Source organism: Vidua chalybeata, chromosome 6 (assembly GCF_026979565.1).
Source record: "Vidua chalybeata isolate OUT-0048 chromosome 6, bVidCha1 merged haplotype, whole genome shotgun sequence".
In the NCBI taxonomy this organism is placed as follows: domain Eukaryota; kingdom Metazoa; phylum Chordata; class Aves; order Passeriformes; family Viduidae; genus Vidua; species Vidua chalybeata.
Window position 1 is genome coordinate 20,303,488 of NC_071535.1, and position 20,709 is coordinate 20,324,196.

Below are 20,709 nucleotides of genomic sequence, written 5' to 3' on the forward strand. Positions count from 1 at the left end.
GATCTGCTATTGAGATTGAAGTCAAACAACATACTGCTGTAGGAACAAGAGAAGTTGAGAATCACCTCAGTAATTAGTAGGTGAGAATCGTGTAGGCAGCTCTTGACACATAAGACTTGAATGTATGCTTTATGTAAGCATTTACTGTGATACTAATAGCAAAGCTGACTAATCAAAGTAAGTGTTATATGTGCATATTTTCCCATAGGTGATTAATCTTGCTCTAAATTTGCATGAGTTGGTACTAAATGCTCTGTCAAGGGCTGTAGTAATGTATTTGTCACTGATAATATCGTTGGCATGGACCACTTGTTGGTACCAGTAGACTTAATAAATGTACTTGTGTAAATTGCTGTCTCTAGATTAAGTTGGACAGTGATTCAAGAGACACTAACTATACCAGTTATGTTCTTGATATGATAGGGTCAATCAGGGAAAGAAGACTTGCCTTGTCAGCCTTTGTTGAAAAACATGATGGGGTTGTCTTTGTTAGAATGTTAATTTTGATTTCTCCTAGTAGCCTGGCAGGATAAAGTAAGTTTATCTGATAAAGAGTTCTTGATACTTGGAAAATGCTGTGTTTTTCTTGTAGCAGACTTCTCAGTATACTTTTTTTTTTTTTCTCTTTCATGTACCAGGAAATTAGCAAACTCAGTTTTAACCAAGGTGGTTCTCAAGAAAATAGGTGCTACAGCTGGCTACATTACACCTGTTCAGTGCCGTTGCATGAGGGAAACAAACCTTCCTCAATCCTCTGGAATGGAGGCACCCACTATCTGTTCATTAATGAAAGAAATAACTAGCTCTTTGACCTCCCACAGTAGGGTTTCAGGATATGAAATTGAAGGTTACAACTTTTGACCTGGGAGAAGCAAAAAATGAGAGAGGTGAGGTATAACAAGGAAGTCTTCTTTAGTACATTAATGGTAAGGGCAATATCAGAACATTAAGTCTCTTAGTTGGGAGGGACCATTATCATGCAATAAAGCTATGAAAACTGAAATATTTAATGATATTCTTTTAGTGAAGACACAAATGCTGCAGTAAGCTGCAGTGAGATGATTTTTATGTGTAGGACTAGTAAGAATTCACATGGAATATTCTCCTCATTGCTGATTACTGACTTTATGAAGAACATCATAAAGCCAGATGAAAAGAAGACTGGAAAGAGGAGAGGGAAAAAAAAGGAAAAGGGAAAAATAAAAAGGGCCACTAATTCAAAGACTTCCTTAAAAAGATAAAACAATTGCTGGGGTTCAGTTTGCAGAAGAAAAAGGTCATTAGGAAGGATCTAGCCATGTATGATGAATGGCCAAAAAGTGGAAGTTTAATGTACAATATAAGAACAGAAAGTCATCTAATGATAATTCTATACAATATAGGCCTAATCACCTGTGAGTTAGGAGCTTCTTGGTCTGGAAGTGATCTGTCTGCTTTCTGTAATGAGTAATAATCCCTCTGTGGATTTCTTTTTTGGAACTTGTCTAGTCTTTGTTATAACTTGCATGTCTTTATGATCTTGTCTTACATCAAGGGGTTCTCAAAATAGATTATATAATTTGAGAGGAGCTGCTGCTTTTTTGGTGATCTGTTGTTTTGTTTTTTTTTTTTGTTTTTTTTTTTTTTTTTTTTTTTTTTTTTGTTTTTTTTTTTTTTTTTTTTTGTGTATGTGTGTTTTGGTTGATGTGTTTTGTCTTTGGGTTATTTTGTTAGTTGTTGTAGGGTGTTTATTTGTTTTGTTTTTAAATCTAACTAATTTTTCATCCCTAATCTCAATTTGGGAGATTGTTCAGTTTCTTCAGAGGCTTTTCAGAGTGTTACTTTTTAGGGCAAAAAATTCTGACTTAACGCACTATTATGTCCAGGCAGTTCCCCACTTAAAAAAGCCTAGTGGTAGCAACATTGTGCCCTGCTGCTTTACCAGTGCTCTCTGATCCTAGGTGTGGATCCCTTGCCCTTGTTCAAAGCCTAGTGATCTCCTATTACCTGATGAGGCTGGCAGAATCAGTGAGATAAGGTAAATGTGAAAAAGAGGAATTTAGTATGGATATTAAGAATAAAAATAACTTATGGTATGCATAGCAAAACATGAGATTAGAGTGCATGTAGCAACTAGGGTCTGTTATTGTAGATATTTGACATCCTTTAGTATGTGTATGCATTTAGGAATGCTTCTAATGAGATTGCTTAATTCAGAATTGATTGTTATTGGTGAAAGTGAGCTGGGTAAGAGAACACATTTTTCTCAAAACTTCTTTATGCAAAGTTGTGCAGGAACTTTTGTCCTTAGTGCCTTTAGGCTTGGGAGTATTTATTACCTTAAGCATTGCCATCCTTGTATTTATATTCTGCTGTATGATTCTTGGCAATAAATTGTGAACTTGAAATCTTGATAATTTCACAGGATGAGCTCACGGTAAAAACATTCTTTTCAGTTCAATGTCCTTAAGTCTTTATTTTTTAGAGACATATATATCTAAGTTCTTACAGTTTGGTATATTTGGAGCTGTTTGAAAATTGCCTGTATGTAGATGTGTGATGATAAAGGTCTAAGTTACTACAGTTCTTCTGAGCCACTGGTTCAGAATTTATTTTTTATTAGAGTTTATGATTCTTAGAGCCTTTTTGATGCTGGATTTGAATACTTTAGGATTCACACAACACAATCAAAGCACAATATTTTACCTGTAAAGAAAGCTTTTCCATGCCAGTATAAAAACCAGATGACACTGAAGGTGGTGACTCACACATAGTTGGATGCCTGTTTCAAGTCAAGCACTCTCCATGGCCTTGTACTTGAGAATCTACGTGCAGTTTTGCTAAAAAGCCTTTATGGTTGTACAACTCTCTATATCAAAATCTTTTTCTTAGCTAGACATTTTGTGAGATTCCTTAGTTCTTGAAAAGGGTTTGGATGCTGGCTAGACAGGCATCTAAGCAATCAAAAAAAAAATTCACTTACTTTATGGTTATATAAGATAGTCCTCTTGGATATTTTGTTGAAATTGCTTGGATAGAAGCACATCTCAAATAACACAAGATGCTGATCTTTATACTTAAAAAGCAACTTCATCAGAGCACAATTCAGTTAAAATCAAGTAGATGCTTAATTGAGATGGTGCTGTTATAAAATGATGGTAGACTGTCTCTGGAAGAAGACAGCAATGTCAAGTGAAATGGGTCTTACGTGGAGTTACTGTGATTATGATACCTCAGAGGGCCAGGATTATTGTCAGATAACGAACTGTCCCTCAGAAGATCTGGTACACAGGTGACTTGTAAAAGGTATAACACATTATAATTTGCCATGAAGGAAAAGTTTAACAATATTTAAAGTTATATCTCTGAAAAACGTTTGCTCTTTTTGTGATTTTAATACTCCTGTTTCAAGTATGCATTGATGATAACATGGGTTGTAACAAGAACAGAAGCAAAATCTGTTGAAAGAAACTTCTAGCAGGACTTTTGCACTAGAAGTAACAGTGGAAAGCTGAAAAACAGGGCAGAAATTCAATAAGTAGGATGGTGCTTTTTGTATAGTAAGCATCCAGCATCTTCCACAAGATTATATTTAGCTGCATGACTTAAATGTCACCCTAGTTTTAAAAAGGACATTGTTCTTTGTGTTTAATTGTGGGGGAGGGGAGGAATTTTTGATAGCTTAATCTGTTTTCATAGATTTTGCTGCTACCTGAAAGCTGTATGGGGAGACACAGCTCTAGTGTCATCATTATTTTTCAGCTAGTCTGTGCTGCTAGAAATGCATGCTTGAAATCACATTCTAATATGTTCTGAATGCAGTAATTTAGTGCTAGTATTTCATGTCGTTGTACAGAGCCTCTATATTCTTTGTACTGTCCTTTGGTGAAGCACTTATCCACACTAAGATTTTTTATAACATTCACAGGTCAAGATACATACTTTCATGGTAGAAGTGTTGTTCTGAGTCAGGGTCATTTGGGACAAAGGAAGACAAATATGTTTTTAAGTTGACTCTGCATGTACTACTTAATAAATTGTTTCTAATTATTTTTTTTAATCCCTACTGTTGTATCCCACAGGCTCTATGACAATCTTAGAAGGTCAGAGAGGCTACTAAAACAGGGAAAATAATTCTTGTTGGAGATTAAAGCCTTGCTGAAGTGCAAAGGTGTTACCAATACCATACCAATGTACAAAGTATGGGAAACAAATAGGAGTTATAAGTAGCATCAGAATATTTGGTGGTTTGTGTTGCTTGTGAGTTTGTTTTTTTTTTTTTTAATTTTTTTTTTGTTTTTGTTTTTTTTTTTTTTTAAAGAGGATTATGTCCGTAGCTGAAATTTCCATGACAAATGTAATGATATATAATCCATCTTTTTTAGTACCTTGTTAGAAATAATACAATTGTGTTCTGGAGTGAGTTGAAGGAAGTCAGAGGCAAGGCAAATCACCTCATAAAGTTACTTTCTTACTTGTTCTGAGTTAGTGATAATTTGTGATGAAATCTGAACTTCAGAGGAATCTAAAGGCTGTCTAGTGCTGCCTCTTGTCATGTTATCTGCTGTGCATGCTAGACCCATGACAGTGAAGAAGTTACTGGACTCTCCTTTGGAATGTCATCTTTGCAGGTGATGTTACTTTTGAACCTTCTGTCAAGTCAACGTTGTACTTTTCTTTCTTAATAGTGCATTATAATTAGTGCACTAAATTAATGCTTAATAGCACTAAAGCTGTTAAGAAAGTGCTTCATTGAGAAAGGTGCGTGAGAGAGCTGAGAAAGCTTCTGTCTTCAGAAGCACTTAGTCAAAACTTAAAAAAAAAATGTTAAAACATTACTGTTTCATTTCTTTATGTTAGATATGTATGGGGAAAAAGATGACAGCTTATTTCCTTGGTTTCAGCAAAAATATAACAAATTTAATGACACTGTTATTTTCTGTTCCTACTACACAGTATCATTGTTTCTGTTAGCTGGAGTATTTTATGAATTCTGAGAAGTAACACTAAGCAGTACTTGTCAAAACAAACATCGCGATGTGGTCTTTATCTTTTTTTATACATTAGTTTTTAGTAATTAATTTTTCTGGGTTATGGCTGCAGAGCTTTCATAACTTCATGAAAGTGTGTGGTTTGATGCAGTACCAGGCATCTCTTGATGGTTTCAGGAAAAAAATACAATATTCCAGACTGTACGCTGACTGTTCATCTGGCTGCACAAACAAGAAGTGTTTTCTGAGAGATGTATTCTGTTGTAAAGAAAGAGTGTTTTGTTCATTAAGCCTTGTCAAGCCCAGATCATAAGTGTAGCCTTAATTGTGTTTCTGTTACTCCATGAGTTGTGTTGCTCATGGTAAAATTTTCTATCTGTGCATATGCCTAATGCTAATAGAAGTGTGATTAACAGAGAAAGACGAGAACTTATTTATTTCCACATACATCAAAAACGAATAGTTTTATTAATCTCTTTTTCTCTCCATCTTTCTCTTTTTATCTAATTATAATTTGATAATGGATATATTGCTTTCTAGTGATTTAAAATAATTAGTTTTAAGGTAGGGAGGAAATGATACATAAATATTTTTCTTACTAATCTTTAACAAAATAAATTTAATTTGGTGCCTCAAGAGGGTGCTGTCTGCTAGCAACTTGAATTGCAAAAGTTGAAGTAATTCTGGTATTCTAGTCTGAGCTTTTATATTCATAATCCAAGTTGCTTTCATAAACACCTGTTGTTGTTTGTATTAGTTTCTACACGGATTCACAAAATACTGGGAAAAAAGCTTAATGTGATATAATTATTTTGTGTTGTTACAGTCATTCTCATGTATTTAGTTCTTGTTTACTACTTCTTACTCTCAGATTTTGGATCATGAAAGAGGCAAACAATGGGCTGTTTTGCAGGCTGGAGATGAGAAAGAAATGTCCTTCCAGGGGTTAATCAGACTTGTGACAGAGAAGCTAAAACTTTTGTATTGCAACTTCACATTACTCTGCTCTAACCTTGATAATGAGATATTTAACCCTTGAGTAGAACCACTACTGTAGAGAAAAATATGCATACACATAAAGGAGAATACTGCCAGCAAGATAACAGTTTGATTCCCTGCTTGAGTACTTCTGGAATATTGACTGCTATAACTAGTTATTTTCTCTACCATTCTACATCTGCTTTAATAAAATACAAATTATGATCTCTTTTCATTTTGTGCCATAATATGTTTGCATTTTTGCCATTAATGTTTTCACATCAGTTAAAAGGCACACTAATTTCCTACAGCATGGCTTTTTTTTTCCTTTGAAGGTATCAGATAGGGTAGAGAGAAGACTTCAGGAGATAGAAGAAGAAATGCGTGCTGAAAGACAGCTTGTAGAAAGGCGCCAGGACCAGCTGGGACATGTTTCTCTTCAGTTACAGGAGGTATGCAAACAAAAGCTTCCTTTGTATTTAGGATATGGTTAGGAATGTGTTGCATTTGTGAGCCTGTACCTGTCAAATTGGGAAAAGTGCTCATATCTTGGGCACATGTTTTAACTCTCAGTACAGCTCACATTGTTTTGATGACCAGATTATACCAAGCACAGTCTCAGTCCTTCATTATACTGTCCTGACCATATTTAGACCTTTTTGGTAACTGCCACAAATCTTTTAAGAACCTACCCCTATGCCCTTCCTGAAAACCCAAGCAAACAAAAGCAAGTTGTTAGCTGGGTTTTTTCAATTAAAAAGCTTTATTTTCTAAAAGGTAAACTTTGCTTGCTCATGCAAATGAATACTTTAATTTATTTCAACAAGCAATCTAAATCACTGTAGTGGCCAGACAACTTTTCATTGCTTTTCAGTTTTATTCAACAATAAAATTAAATATAAATATAAAATACTGATTAAATATAAAATACTGTTTAGGAGACAAATAGAAATGTTTAGAATATAAGTTAAAATTTGAGACAGCTATTAGCTTTTTTCTTCTTGTTTTAGAAGAAAAATACTTATTTCTTTTTGATTTTACTTCTGTTTCGAAATATCTGTGTCTTAACATAGTGTGACTTTTTATATCACTCCACTTAAGATACGATCTGCAATGTTATCTCTATCTGTGCAATAGGATGCTACAATTGAGAAGAAATATGCAATTCCTTGGTTTTCACTCTTGATGTTTGCAACATAGCTTTTTGGAAGGCTGTATACTGTGCAATGTTACCGAGGAACCTTGCTCATGATGCTATGCATTTAATATTTTATCCTTTTAAAGGGATGATATCTTGTATTCTCTAGAGATACATTGACACTGCCATAGTTTCCTTAGAAAGAAAACTTGTTCAAGTGAATGAGTTCAAATGTAGTTCAATGAATTTTCATATGATCTTTCATAGATCATATGTATGATCATAGTCTATGTGATCATGAGCCTCCAGGCTGGGTGCCTTTATTCTTGTTAGCTCATATTTTGAATTTCATGCAAAAAGAATATGAAATACTAATACATCCTAGACCTTCTATTCCCTAAGATGTCCAGCTGTGAATTAAGATGGTTTAATAGTTTCTTCTGTAAATTCTACTTTATTTTTGTAAGTTATTTTTCCTGAGGAGCCCCTTTTTAAAATACAGTTTAAGTTGCTGTATTTTAGAAAGAATGTACTTGAACTGCCTTGTGTACTTCTGCGTAGCCTAGTGAGAATAAAGTAAATAAGTATTTTGCTACAATTGTTATCTGGATGAAACATGTTTCTGTATAATTTTGAGCTTGTTATTTTGTCATTCTGTTTCTTGTCCTTTGTAATTCGAATTGTGAGTTAGATGGACTCCAAACTCTGACAGTGGCCTCAGTCTTGTGGTAATCACTGCACAGACATAATGTTCTATTGAAGTCTACTTCTGTTTTCATTTATTTCTCCAAGATGCTTCCAAAGTAACTTTACTGGAAAGGATGGTAGTGTTTGGACTGAGTTTTGAAATCCTGAATGATTTACAGAGAAATACTATTTAAAGCATTTGTGGCTGTTTAATTATATAATTTTTTCATTAGTTTGCCTGTTACACATTTCAAACAAAATCAAATTTTACTTTTGCATGTCATCAGTAGTTGCTCTAAATAAGAAACTGTGTGAAGTTTGTGAGGCTTAAATGCTATTTTTTTTCAGTGAAGTGCAGTGCCTGTAACTGACCACTACTTGTCAGTGTTTTACCATCTTAAGAGAATCACCTTCTTAAATTGCAATTATTAAATTATATATTTTCAGGATCTAAAACAACATGATGATACATTTATTTTGGCCTTTCTCTTCTCTTTTCTATCTCTCAGTTTTTTGTATAATGTGCAAACTTCTTATTTGTATTGTAGTATTACATAGTACTATAATCATAGACTGATTATGAACCAGGAAGATATCTATGTGTATACTCACCATTAAGAAAGCTTAACATATAAAATTTTGTATCTTTAAGTTTTAAATTTGCATTTTTGTTTTGAATCTTTAGCCTGTCTGTGCTGTGTGTAGTTGTAGAAAAACTATTTTCTGTATATTTTATATATCTTTTACCTTAGTGTGTATTGGTACATTTAAGCAGCAACTACTGCAAATTAGAAAATAGCAATTAGCAAACAAATTAATACAAATCATATATCTTATTTTTTTCTATATTCCTGATATAAGCATGTTTCTGATTAGAAAGAAGAAAAAATATTCTTTTCTTGCCTGGGGTATTGACATGTATACATGAATTGCGTTAACAACTGTATTTGTTGTGTAAATGAGAACTATTTTGAGATTCCTAGTGCTTCTTTTTCTTTGAGTGTAAAGACACCATCACCTCTTACTTTTTGTTTGCATTTTTACATCTATTTTCTAAAACAAGATCAAGTATCATTCTTAAAAATGTTTTCTTTGCATTCTTTTCTGTGCGTTGGGTGTCCTGGATGGCTTTACAAAATTCTGTGCTTGGCTTCCTGGATTGTGGTGGAATGTGTCCATGTGTTCATGCTTGGCATGCTTTAGGTAAATAGAATCATCTTCATTGAACCTTTTGAATCCACTGACTGTGGTAAGGCAGTGACTGCAGTTATGTCTTAAGCTAGCAACTTGGGTAGGCCAGGAAGCATTTTTTAACTTTCTCCTGTGCAACTGTATACTTAGACTCTGTTTGCCTCCCACTACAAATACCATGTGAACTGCAAGAAGCAGTGGACAGAGAGTGGGGTAAACTGATGGTCAAAAGTGTTATTGAACATTGTTTTTTGCATATCTTTATCACTGATCTTTTTAGACAAACATAAACTTGATCTGTGCTCTGAGCCACCTGGATATTTTAGTGCATTGTTGATACTTGCTCTTTGGCTCTGTGCTATGCCATCTCTGGCCAATGGTTTCTGTTTTGATTGCAGTTTGAATCTGACTATTGCTTGGAACATGAGCAAGTCTCATGCATAGCTGTTACTGAAATAGCTGGGTAGTATCTTTTTAACTGCTTGGCTGGTATGTTTAGGTAGCATGCTTGGAGCCATGCTAATCACTAATGTAGCAAGTTAGGGAAAGTATTTTCATTCAGATTAGGATGCGGTACATTTTTGCCTTACTTTAAATTATAGCTTGAGGCTGTTCTTGTATGTTTGTGATAGTATGAAAAACTCACTGATGAGTCTCACTTTGAAAGAGCAAGTTTCAGTTTGTGGTCTGTACACAGCTTTCAAAAAGTCTGGTTTTATTTAAAAACACAACAAAATTTAAAAACACAGCAAAACCAAACTGAGACCAAAACGCAAACCCTAAGAAAAGTTAGTAGACTTAAGTTGCTGTACAAGTTATGATTTGCTCTTGAAAGGTTATCATATGTTAGAAAGATTTGAGAATTTGAGTTGTTTCACAATCATCCCCATAGTTTTCCTCATGTATAAGAAAAATTGATCTCTGAAGCAGTAAGTTACGATTTTGAAGTTTTGGGGTTCAATAGATCCTCTGTGTATGTAGATGAGATATGCTCTGTTGGGGTATACCCGTTACATTTGTATTCTAATGCTGTCTTATGCTAGTGAACTTTTATAAAACCTGTAAGAATTGCTCTCCTTGGTCAAATCAAGAGTTCATCTAGCCTGACCACCTAGCAGGCAGTGGAACATGTAGCTGGTCCTTCCCAAAGCCATGCTGTGGAGACCTCTGTACATGTAAGTTCTCTGTCTCCTTGTGGCCTCCTATATACCTGCCTGTTCCAAGGCCTTATGAACCTTGTCAGTCTCTTTCAGACCAACATGGACACCAATGCTTTCAGAGGAGGATCTTGGTAGGAGAATCCTGTTGTATGTAGGCCTGTTCCCATTCCTTGGTGCTTCAGTTTCTCTGGGCAGTGTCTGTCTGCTGTTTGGGAGGAGTGTGTGTCTGAACTGTTGTCCTTAGCATCCTTTTCCTAGTTCCCATTTTTGACATTTGAATTCCTCAACCCCTTCTTTGGAGACAACAAATAAAATCAAAGAATCAGTTGGATCTTTACATGTTTTGTTTGGTTTTTTTTTTTTTTTTTCTTTTACCCCTCCCAAGAGAAAGTTTATATAGTGATCTTTAGTGGAGAAAAAATGAGCGTGGCCCAAAACAACAAGAGATAATTATTTAAAAAGGAGTACAGAAAGGAGGCAAAACACAGAATTAACTTTTACCTGTACCATTTCTGAATTGTCAGTAACAGTCGACGTTTGTCTGGCTGTGGATGACCAGATGTTTTCATTTCCTTATGACATTTTGATTAACTGCTTAACTGGCACCTACTGGTACAAGGCATGTTTCACAGTCCAAGCAGTGCACATATAGTATGTTTCATTTACTGTAACATTACTTCTTTTTTGCAGTATTTTAACTCCGGGGTATCTATCGATATCTCTCTATATATATGAGCTTTTGTTTTCCTTAAAATGAAATGGCTATGGGCTATTTTTGCAATATGCAGAAAATAGAACGGAAGGTTATATTTATAGCATCAGTTACAGTAAAGGATGCATTTCTGTTTGAAATTATTCCTATTTAATAGCCTGAATATCAGTCAATGAAGTTGAAATGGCATATTTATTTCCACGATTTCTTCTGGGAATTAGGATGTGCTACTGATGCAGAGATATTTTTTTGCTTTCAGCAGGAATAATCTTTGAAAATTTTATTAGTATTCCTGAATCCAGCCCAGCTGTAATATTTTCTTTATGATTCTGACCTCTCTAGCCAAATCTGTACATGAAAACATGCACGTTTGGTACTGTGTTAATTATTAATTTAGTGCCAAAAATAAAGCTGTTCTAAAGTTGACTGTCTATAACAAAGCTTCTAGTTTTGCTAGTAAAACTGATGGTCAATTGCAGTTAATAGACATCATATATTCCAAGTAGACTGTTCTGAACTGACTTCTGGTCATTAAAAATAAACAAAGAAAAAAGCACAAACCAAAACAAAAACCCAGTGAACTTGGGTAATGCAAAAACAGCATAAGCTAAAGAGATGATCTTAGATTTTGTTCATGTTGCTTTTTGGGACTTCTCCCAAGAGCCTTTTTGAGTAAAATGTGTGCAATGTTGAGTTTTATAGTTGACTGGAATGATAGATTTGAATACTGAATACTTAGGAAAGTACCTTAAATATGTTACAGTCTTCTATTATCTGATTAGGTATCAATAATTATATATATATGTGTGTGTATATATATGTATATGTATATATATGTGTATATGTATATATAAATTATATATATATATAAATTATAACTCTTTATGTGGCGTAATATTTTCAATGGCATAGTTATGATGAATGTCTTCCATGGTCTCAGATTTTAATGTAAGCTGTTCAGGCAGAGGAGTAATCCAAACTATACTGAGACCCTTATGTTTTCTGAGGTGAGGTTGTAAGAGGGAGGTAAGTATATGAAGCCATTTATTTTCTCCAGAAAGCTACTTTTAAAGCCAAAACTTCTAAAGCTGAATGCCTGGCTTCACTGGAGTTAATATCTTGTATTCTGTTTTCATACACTGAAATTGCTCTTCAGTGTACAGTGAAGAGAAAATGTTCAAAAACTGAATGAAATGGCACAATTTATAGGTCAAGGAAGATAGGAGGAGATTTTCCTATAAATGTAAAATGAAAATGCTGCTTGGGAATGACACACTGGGAAAAAGAAATTTCTTTCTGGAAAGGCTATGTGTTTTTGTTGTTGTTCTGTCGTTTTAGCAAGTAATTATGGAAGGAATAGATGTACTTATGCTTCAAGATATGAGATGAAAATAAAAGATTTGTGCTCAGGTACCTAATTAATTGATTTGTGACTAGTGTGAAAAATGCTTGGTAATGTTGCGCAGATAAAAATGGCGATTTATAAACAGTTCCAGAAACTTATGGCAAGTTATCATCAGTATATGGCTACTGATCTCTTTCAGCTGATGTTTCTAAGTGATGCTTTAAATGACCCAATGATTTTACTATGGCTTGAGATATCTAAACTTGGGTTGTTTATGTTGCAAATATTACATGTCACTAATATCTGTAATGTCTAATACTTCCTTTGCCCATGATTGGCTGTGTTTTGCAAGTAATCTTGGTTTGCAGAGGGACAAGACTTTGAAATTGATATGTAATGCACTTTTATTTTTGTAAGATGGTTTAGAAAGTGTACACATATGATTTTTGATACCTCAGTCTGAGAGGGAATGGGAAAAGTCCCAATGGATTTGTTTTATTTTTTGTTATTGTCAAGGAAGGGCACATCAATGTTGGTAATTTTTGATCAGTTGATTTCAGTTGATTCAGTAGTAGTTCTGCAGCTTTAAGTGTCTGTCCAGATTCAGAAGAAATAACCTTTTCCTTTTTTTTTTTCTTTTGACTTCTAACACAACCTTATGGTAGTGTTTTCTTGACTACAGTGCATTGAATTTCATAACATGCACACTTTATATTAGAGAATATGTTCTTTTTTTCTGATATGTGCACAGCTAATCTGTAGGGGATCTCTTGAGCCTTTTAGACCTCAATCTAAAGGAGTTTGAGGTCAACTTGAGAGTCTGGAGCTCTATACATCGGAAGGATGTTAGTGCTGCTTTAGACTTTGTGTTTGTCCCTGTTCTCTGCATGGGTGTGTTTATGTATGAATGAACTTATATTTGTCTTTTCATAACAATATACATGGGCTCTACATGGAAATATTAGATGCAGACAGAAAGCATTTGTCTAGATCTTCTTTCTTAAATGTATCAGCAGATTCTTTAATTTTAACAACCTTGGAATGATGGCTTCTGTAAATTTTGTGATGAAGTTTACAATATATTTTTCTCTAAAGGTTTTAAGGAAGCAAGATGTTAAAGCAGATGAAACAGAAGAACTCATGAGAAACAAACTTGTGCAATATGAAAGGGAAAAGCACCAGGTAAGACTTAATTTTTTCCTTTTTGTTTGGTTTTAAATGAGTATGTAGTGTCATCTGTTACTGTATATGCTTCTTTTCTGAGAAACCAGTGGAATAAAACTTTCTTTAAGAATTCAAGGAGTGGGATTTTTTTTCTACATCAGAGGCACTGTGGATATAGCTATGCTCAGCTTGTGTCTCTCATTCAAAGCTCTTCAGTTATATTATGTTACTTCTAATGACTCTTCCATCTTGCCAGGCAGACAGATTTATAACTTGGTGGGCATTATCCTTGATATCGTTCTCTATTTTGTCTCTGAATTTGTATGTAGTTTGCTGTTGCTTATTTGCAGCATATCAAAGCAGCTTTTCTTCATCCCTGCAATTAACTTATGCTGGTTATTTTGCACCATAGTTATTGTTAATTACTCTTACTGAACTGTTGCCACATTTCACTATTTCTTTCCATAGAAAACAAAATTTCTTGTATTTTTTATTCTAGCAAGATGTTATGGCTGTATTACACTTCCCCTAGTTTTCTTTCCACTTGCATCAAGTTTAGCATCTTTCAAAGGTGTACCCCTTTATGCTAAGCCTTTATGTAGTGTAGTGTTTTATGTTATGTTGTTCTCTTCATTCCCTTAATGTTGGTCCTGTTTACTTTGCCCATTTGCCAGGCTTTCAACATCCTCCTTGAGATTGCTATCTCAACAATAACAATTTCTTCTGTCAAAACCTCTATTTCCCAGTGGATCTTTGAACTATTTGTGGAAGAAGTCAAAAAATATTTTGAAGCTTTTGCTTTCATTTCTTTTTTTTTTTTAATGATCATTGGTTTGATGGCTATTTCTGATTACACATTTTGAATATTATGTTTTTAGGAAAACTTTCAGTTTTATGAAATTCAGGGCACTTCAATTTTTTAGTCATATTGTTTCCAGAATAATTCAAATACATCATCTTGCACAACAGAGAAACCCCACAGATTTTACCAATTAGTTCTACCAATGCATGTCATCTTTAACACTTCTAGGAATAAACTATTTACCAAAGGTGACTTAAAATATTAAGTCATTAGTAATTTTGAGTTTGAAAGTATGTTTAAATCCAGGGACAATGTTTTTGAAACTGTTAAAGCTTACCTTCCATTTTTTTTACTTTTAACCCAGTAAAAATTTGCTTTTGTGATTTTGTTTTGGATAATATAAATTATTTTGTACCTTTACGTGATATAGACTATTGTACAAAAATTATAGACTGTAAATAAAATTCTCTTTATGTAATTTAAATAAATATTGCAGGGTCTTAGTACATATGAAGGTTTGCTTAAAATTTTGGACAAATAAAAATGCTGTGTATACTATAGCATTTCAGATAGATAATTATACGGATGAATTTGCGTCAAAATTAATTGCTAAAACACACTTTTATATTATGATGCCTACATTGCTTTTCTTTCTTCATCATCCTCTGAAATGAAAGCTTGAGCAGGAATTGGAGCAGTCCCGGAAAAAGTTGAGTGAATCTGAAGGCAGTAGAGAAGCTCTTTTGCATCAGGTAAAAATGCTAAGGTTTTCATATTAGGTTGTGTCTGATTCTTTTTGTTTAATATTCTTATCTCATCCTCTGATAACATTGTTTTATGAAGGAAGAAATGAGGTATAGGAAGACAGGTTTAAGTGTGTATAATATGTAGATTGAGCTCGTTATACTTTTTCTGCTTTCCAAACTTTTATGTGTCTATGTTCATATGTATTAATTATAGTAGTGATAGTAATGCTATGTTTTCAGTACATAAACACATTATGTGAAATTTCCTTTCATAATATGCTTTAGAACTACTCCTATATTAGTAATAATTGTTCTGCAAAGCATGTGCTATAATTGGTGAAATCAGATAAATAAACGACCTAGAAGTATTTGCTACATTGTAACATGCAATAAAAGTAAATAAATACCTGAAGAAGTATTTAAAGTGTGCTTTAAACAATAGCAATTGATGCATATATGATAAAATTTAATATTTGTAGGAATTTGGATTATAGCTTTAGAAAAAGTAGTTTCTCCTAAATATCTTTCTTTTAGAGGGGCTAGATAAAAAGACTGAAGTAACTAGGGAGGGGGCAATTGGCATTCTCATCTTTTAGCATTAGTTATTTGACTTGTGTATCTAGCAGAAGTTTGAGTTAGCTATGTTACTGTTTTGAGTTTAAATCATTGCGAATGGAATATAGGGTAATATGAATTTGAGGTATTTTTCTTCAATTCAGCTTTAACATGTTGGATTTTCCTACATGTTGTCATATTTCTAAGTGCTATACTATATATGATAGAAAGGAAAAATGTGAAGAGCTCCTGTGTTTCTTATGAGTAAATACATTGTATTTTTAAGGAGCACAATTTAAATAAAACATACTGTTTATTAAATTTGTATAGACGTTTTCACTAGCTATGTGAAAAGACAATTGCAACATGTAATGTGGTAGCATTTTGTTTCATCTAGAGAAATTATTGCTCATCTGTGGTCAACATAAATTAAAAGGCTTCCTTTAATTTTGAATAATCACTTTGTGGCCTGTAATTAGGAAGTAGTTTGCCTTTTTGTTTACCATATGCAGTACTCTCAAGATGTATTTATAAATATTTTTTGTGTAGTATTTTTTTAAACGTTTAATAGAAGTATGGTATTTATGGTTTTAGTTCTGTTTTTCATTAAACTTTTGATGCTTGTGCATATATTTTAGATTGAGGATCTTCGTTCCCAGCTTTTGAGAGCAGAAGAAGACCGTGTAGAATTGCAACATCAAATTTCATATGCTGCTGTGCGTCGCCAGAGCTATCAGGATGTACAAGATGATGACAGGAGAATTAGAGCAGGTACAACTAATATTTTGTACTGGAGACCTGCAAGCTAGTTAGTAGGCATGGGCACTAATTTTATCTTAGAGCTGCAGTCTGATTCTTCTATTGTTTTGACAAGACCAACCAATTAATTCCTCAGATTTAAGTTAATACGTATTGACACCTGAATATTTACAGACAAATAGCAATGACAGTTAATTTATGATAAAATATTTTGATTTGCGTGGTTAAAACAAATGAGACAATTTTAGCAAACTGAATAGTGTTTTTACATAAGAAAAACATGTATTATTTTTGAGTAATAATTTTCCGGAAAACTTTCATTTCAGTCCATTTGCAATTTGAATTCTGCCATCTTGAAAATCATAACAAGAGTCATTGATTAGATAGTTAATAAGGCTGATGACTTTCTTGTAGAATTTCTAAGCAACATGTTCCTGAGTGGTTAAGAAAATTTTTCTGTCTGATGCAGTCAGGGCTTCTCTTTGCACTATGTTAGAGTTTTAGAGTTGGAATAGTTTTATTTAGAAGAGAAATACTTTAAACAATTTCAAGATATAATTGCATATTAAATTACCACTTTAGCAAGGTCTTCAATTAATTGCTAATTATCTATCTGTATTTGAACATTTTCAAATATAATCAAATAGGCATTAGAGAAAGTCTTTCTCCTCATTACCATAGCAATGTATTACTCAAGGTAATAAAGAAATAGTGACTCTATTCTAGCGTCCAGTGTCTATAGGAATGTTTAATTGGTTTGGCTAATGACATATTTTCGTATTTTTGTACTTCAGCTTCTGAATTATCTTAGTTTTTAAAATAGGACTCTGACTCCGTGTTTTACAAACCTCATACAGAGCACTGGAAATGGGCTTAGCTTCAGAAGTGTAATGCAAAATGATAATTTCAATAGTTTTTCTCCAATCATGTTAATGTATCTGCTTAAAAGTTAGTTTATTTGAAACAATATGCCCTTCATATTAATAAAAGCATATTTTAACTTTCCTATTGATCTTATAAATCAAAATAGTTGTAAAAATATGAAGAAAACAAAAATGTACTGTAACTGTTAAAATATGTGCATACATTTATATAATTTTTTCTGTCGTGTTTCACCTTGCTGTGTTATTTCTGTTTCTTCAAGATATATGGGAAGAAGACAAGTAGAGATTTTTTTCTTTTGCCTCTAGAAGTTATTTATGAGTAAAGACCTCTAAATTTCTGATTGAGAGAATTTATAGCTTACTCTTATCAAAACCCTTGGTTGTAGTTTCAGGATTCAGACATAAAATTTGCAGATAATGTGACTTATAAATTGGGAAGTATTACTCTGGTGAGATAAAGCCTTGGCCTTGAAGCTGATGGCCAAATTTCATTTACACCAGAACTTCCTCATGGATTCTTCCATCCTGTTTTATTTTGGTTGTTTGGTTGTTTTTTTTTTTTGTTTTGTTTTTTTTTTTTTTTTTTTTTTTGAGGGGAGCAACTGTGTGCAGGGTGGGGGAGAGTGGAAACCCCTATAAAATGATGGAAAAGTACTGTTTTATTCTGGAAAATGTTATTAGCTTATGATACAGGTATACCATTTTTCACAGATATTTTGGTGAAAATCAGTAGTTGTAGAATAGTCTCGAGCGGAGAAGCAAATTGCCAAAAATTAAATTAGATACAATTAATTTATCATGAGTTGGTATTTCTACTGAATGTTTTTCTCTGTTCTTACTGTTTTACAGTAGTTGAACGATATGAGAGAGAGAAGCAAGATCTAGAGAAACATATTTTGGAACTTAAAGCAAAGCTGAGTCACAGTGCTGTAATGTCAGAGGTAGAAGAACTGAAGAGATGTATAGAGCGTAAGGACAAGGAGAAAGCACAGTTGGTAATGCACATACAGGTAAGTTGGGTTTTGTTGCTTTTTGCTTGGTGGCTTTTTGTTTTTTGAATAATTTTTCATCTGTTTAACATTAGGTGATATATCAGATTAGGGATTAACCTTTAAAACTTAAGAGTGACTGTCATGCTCATTATTTATTGTGTGAATCACTTTGAAAAGTGATTTCAGTTTGCCAACTTTTTTCTCTCCCATGTAGTACCAAAAAAGGTGTTTGCTGTTGCCCATGATTTCATGGTTTGGATTACTTCTCTTTCCCATGTGCAAAGAAAAGTTGATCTGCTTTTATCAGCACTTACTGTTAATAATGGTTTTTGGAACTACTTTTATAAGGTAGTACTTTCTTATTCCCCATTCCATCATTCCTCAGAACTGAAGTTCAGCTTTAAAAGTTGAGATACCTTGTTCTCTGAGAGAGTGTAGTAGAGTAACAAAAGTAGGTCACAATTTTCCTTTTTTTTAGTAATTAAATGCAATATAGTAATATAATCATAAGTAATAGTAGTCTTTATGGTAAGTGTATCATAATGTTTAATGTGATTCTCTATGAGAAGGATAAGGGCAGCCTTTTGTAGTGGAATTTTAGTTAGACGACTTTGACCATAAAATGAGATCCAAGTAGGCAGTAGCATTCTGATTTAAGTTGGGAAATTTCTGTATTTCCTGTTCGTGTCCAGATTTGTCATTGGTAGTAGAATGCCTGAACAATAACAATTTTCTTCTGTCTTCTGTGACTGTCAGGAGAAGAGTTTTCAAAACCATGTGTATTATTTCAGTAGTCAAGGACTTCACTTTTTGTTCTGCTTGTATTTTGGCATTCTGTAAGCAAGAGATTTTGTATTTATTTTCCTAATGAAGGTACTTATCTATGAAATGATGTTGCATCACTTTGGAAATTCAAATGTAGGAACTTATTTTTTTGTCTTCATAGATTTACAGAGCTATACTCTTCATTTTACTTCGGTTGCTCCTTTACCTTGTCAGCTTCTCTGCTGATTTAAATCAAACTAATACATCAAATTACATTTGGAAAAAAAAATGGCCTTCTCAAAATAAGTTGCTACATGCTTTATGAAATTCAGTCATTGAATAGGTTGAAAAAGACCTAAAGTGTTTCTGCAGAGGGTATGATGAGCAAAACTCATTTCCTGGTGTCCATTAGCATTTGTATTCTAGCTGGTCAATAAAACCCATGACTAACTGAAAACATTCTGGGTTTTTGTTTTTTTTTGTGCCTGAGAAACTAATTATTTTGGTAACAGGAATTATTTGGGTAAGAACCCACATAAAACCAATTATTTTCAACTTCTGCTTGTAGAACATGCTTTCTTAAGGGTCAGAATGATTTAAAATACTAATTTCCTGCCCTGAAAATACTCATGGAATAGTGCTCAGTTAGGGTCATTGTCATTTCTCTGAGTTAGAAATCTTTGACTTCCCTCATTTTCTCAACAGAAAATACTTTGTACTTCTTATCTGCTTCCCACTGCCTTTCTCCTGCAGGGGCAGTAACAGGAAAATAGCTAGTGTGTTTTTCTTTTAGCGAGACATCAAGGAATGCAAGGATGTGAATTTCTAAACTTGTGTACTAACAAAGCATTCTGTCAAGCCTGTTCTAACAGCTGCTCCTATCAGATAGTCTGATTCCCAGTTGGAAGTGACCAGTCATGTTTGACTTGGGTGTGATTTATCTTTGTTTATTGGGGAGAATCTAACTTGCCTCTGATGTACATGTGATACTAGAAATTTATTTTGATTTATTGAAATGTCATTGTTTGCAACAATTTGAGTTGTGTGTGTTGTACATTTAGCCTCCAACAGTTGCCATAAAATCACAATATGATGTAAAATGGAGGGGATGAAAAAGGTTAAAACATATTCTTAAGCTCATACTTAGAAGTGAAACCCTATCAATCTTAAATTAATTTTTAAATTTAATATTTATTTTAGCTTCTCTAGTTTCCATAAGGGTGCAGTTGAGATCTTCCAAATGTATACAACTATCTTAAATATATTTTTCTGCATGAAGCCAGATAGATATGGGGCTGTTATGGCTAACTACTAAGATTTAAGTATTATGACTAAGAAATAAACTAAGTCCACAAATTATAAAGATGCAATAACCTACTTTCTCCAAAAATGTTTTTAGACTCTTGTGCATAGGAACTTGTTTGCTTTACTAATTACTCTTCATTTGAATTTGATGTTAGTATTCTTATAGTATTGTCCAGTACAGCAGTCAGTTTGTTAAAATATTCCAGGTTTTCTGAGGGAAAATTATTGTTTTGTTATTAATATTAGAATCCTTCAGTAATATAAGTATTTCAATCTTATAAATATTGATTCATATTCTCACTAAAATTTACTTTTTCTTCTACAAATGAAGCTATTAGCCAATTAAATGCCAGTAGCGCAAGCCTTTATAGATCAGAAAGAATTTTGAACTGCACCCATGTTAACACAGAAATACACATTTATCATACATAACTAGGAATTCAAAAGTACAGATCAGTACATTTGGGACTCCTGTTTTGATATAGAAACAGAGTGTGGAGGTACTTTCTCTGTCCTCTTGCATTACAGGGTTGGCTTCATGACATGTTGACTTGTT

The 20,709-nt window shown here is 33.4% G+C and overlaps 1 protein-coding gene across 9 annotated transcripts in view; it reads left to right on the forward strand.

The window, feature by feature from the left end:
- CEP128 (centrosomal protein 128) overlaps positions 1–20,709 on the forward strand; it is a 214,644-nt gene that overhangs the window by 11,320 nt on the left and 182,615 nt on the right. For all 9 annotated transcript variants that reach the window (XR_008431387.1, XR_008431386.1, XR_008431388.1 and 6 more), the window contains exons 9-13: positions 6,284–6,400; positions 13,277–13,363; positions 14,825–14,899; positions 16,087–16,219; positions 17,941–18,101. Coding sequence is in view for 6 of the 9 variants with exons in the window: in XM_053945258.1 (XP_053801233.1) it covers positions 6,284–6,400; positions 13,277–13,363; positions 14,825–14,899; positions 16,087–16,219; positions 17,941–18,101 (573 nt within the window). In the remaining 3 variants the exon portion in view is untranslated. The remainder of the gene's footprint in view (positions 1–6,283; positions 6,401–13,276; positions 13,364–14,824; positions 14,900–16,086; positions 16,220–17,940; positions 18,102–20,709) is intronic.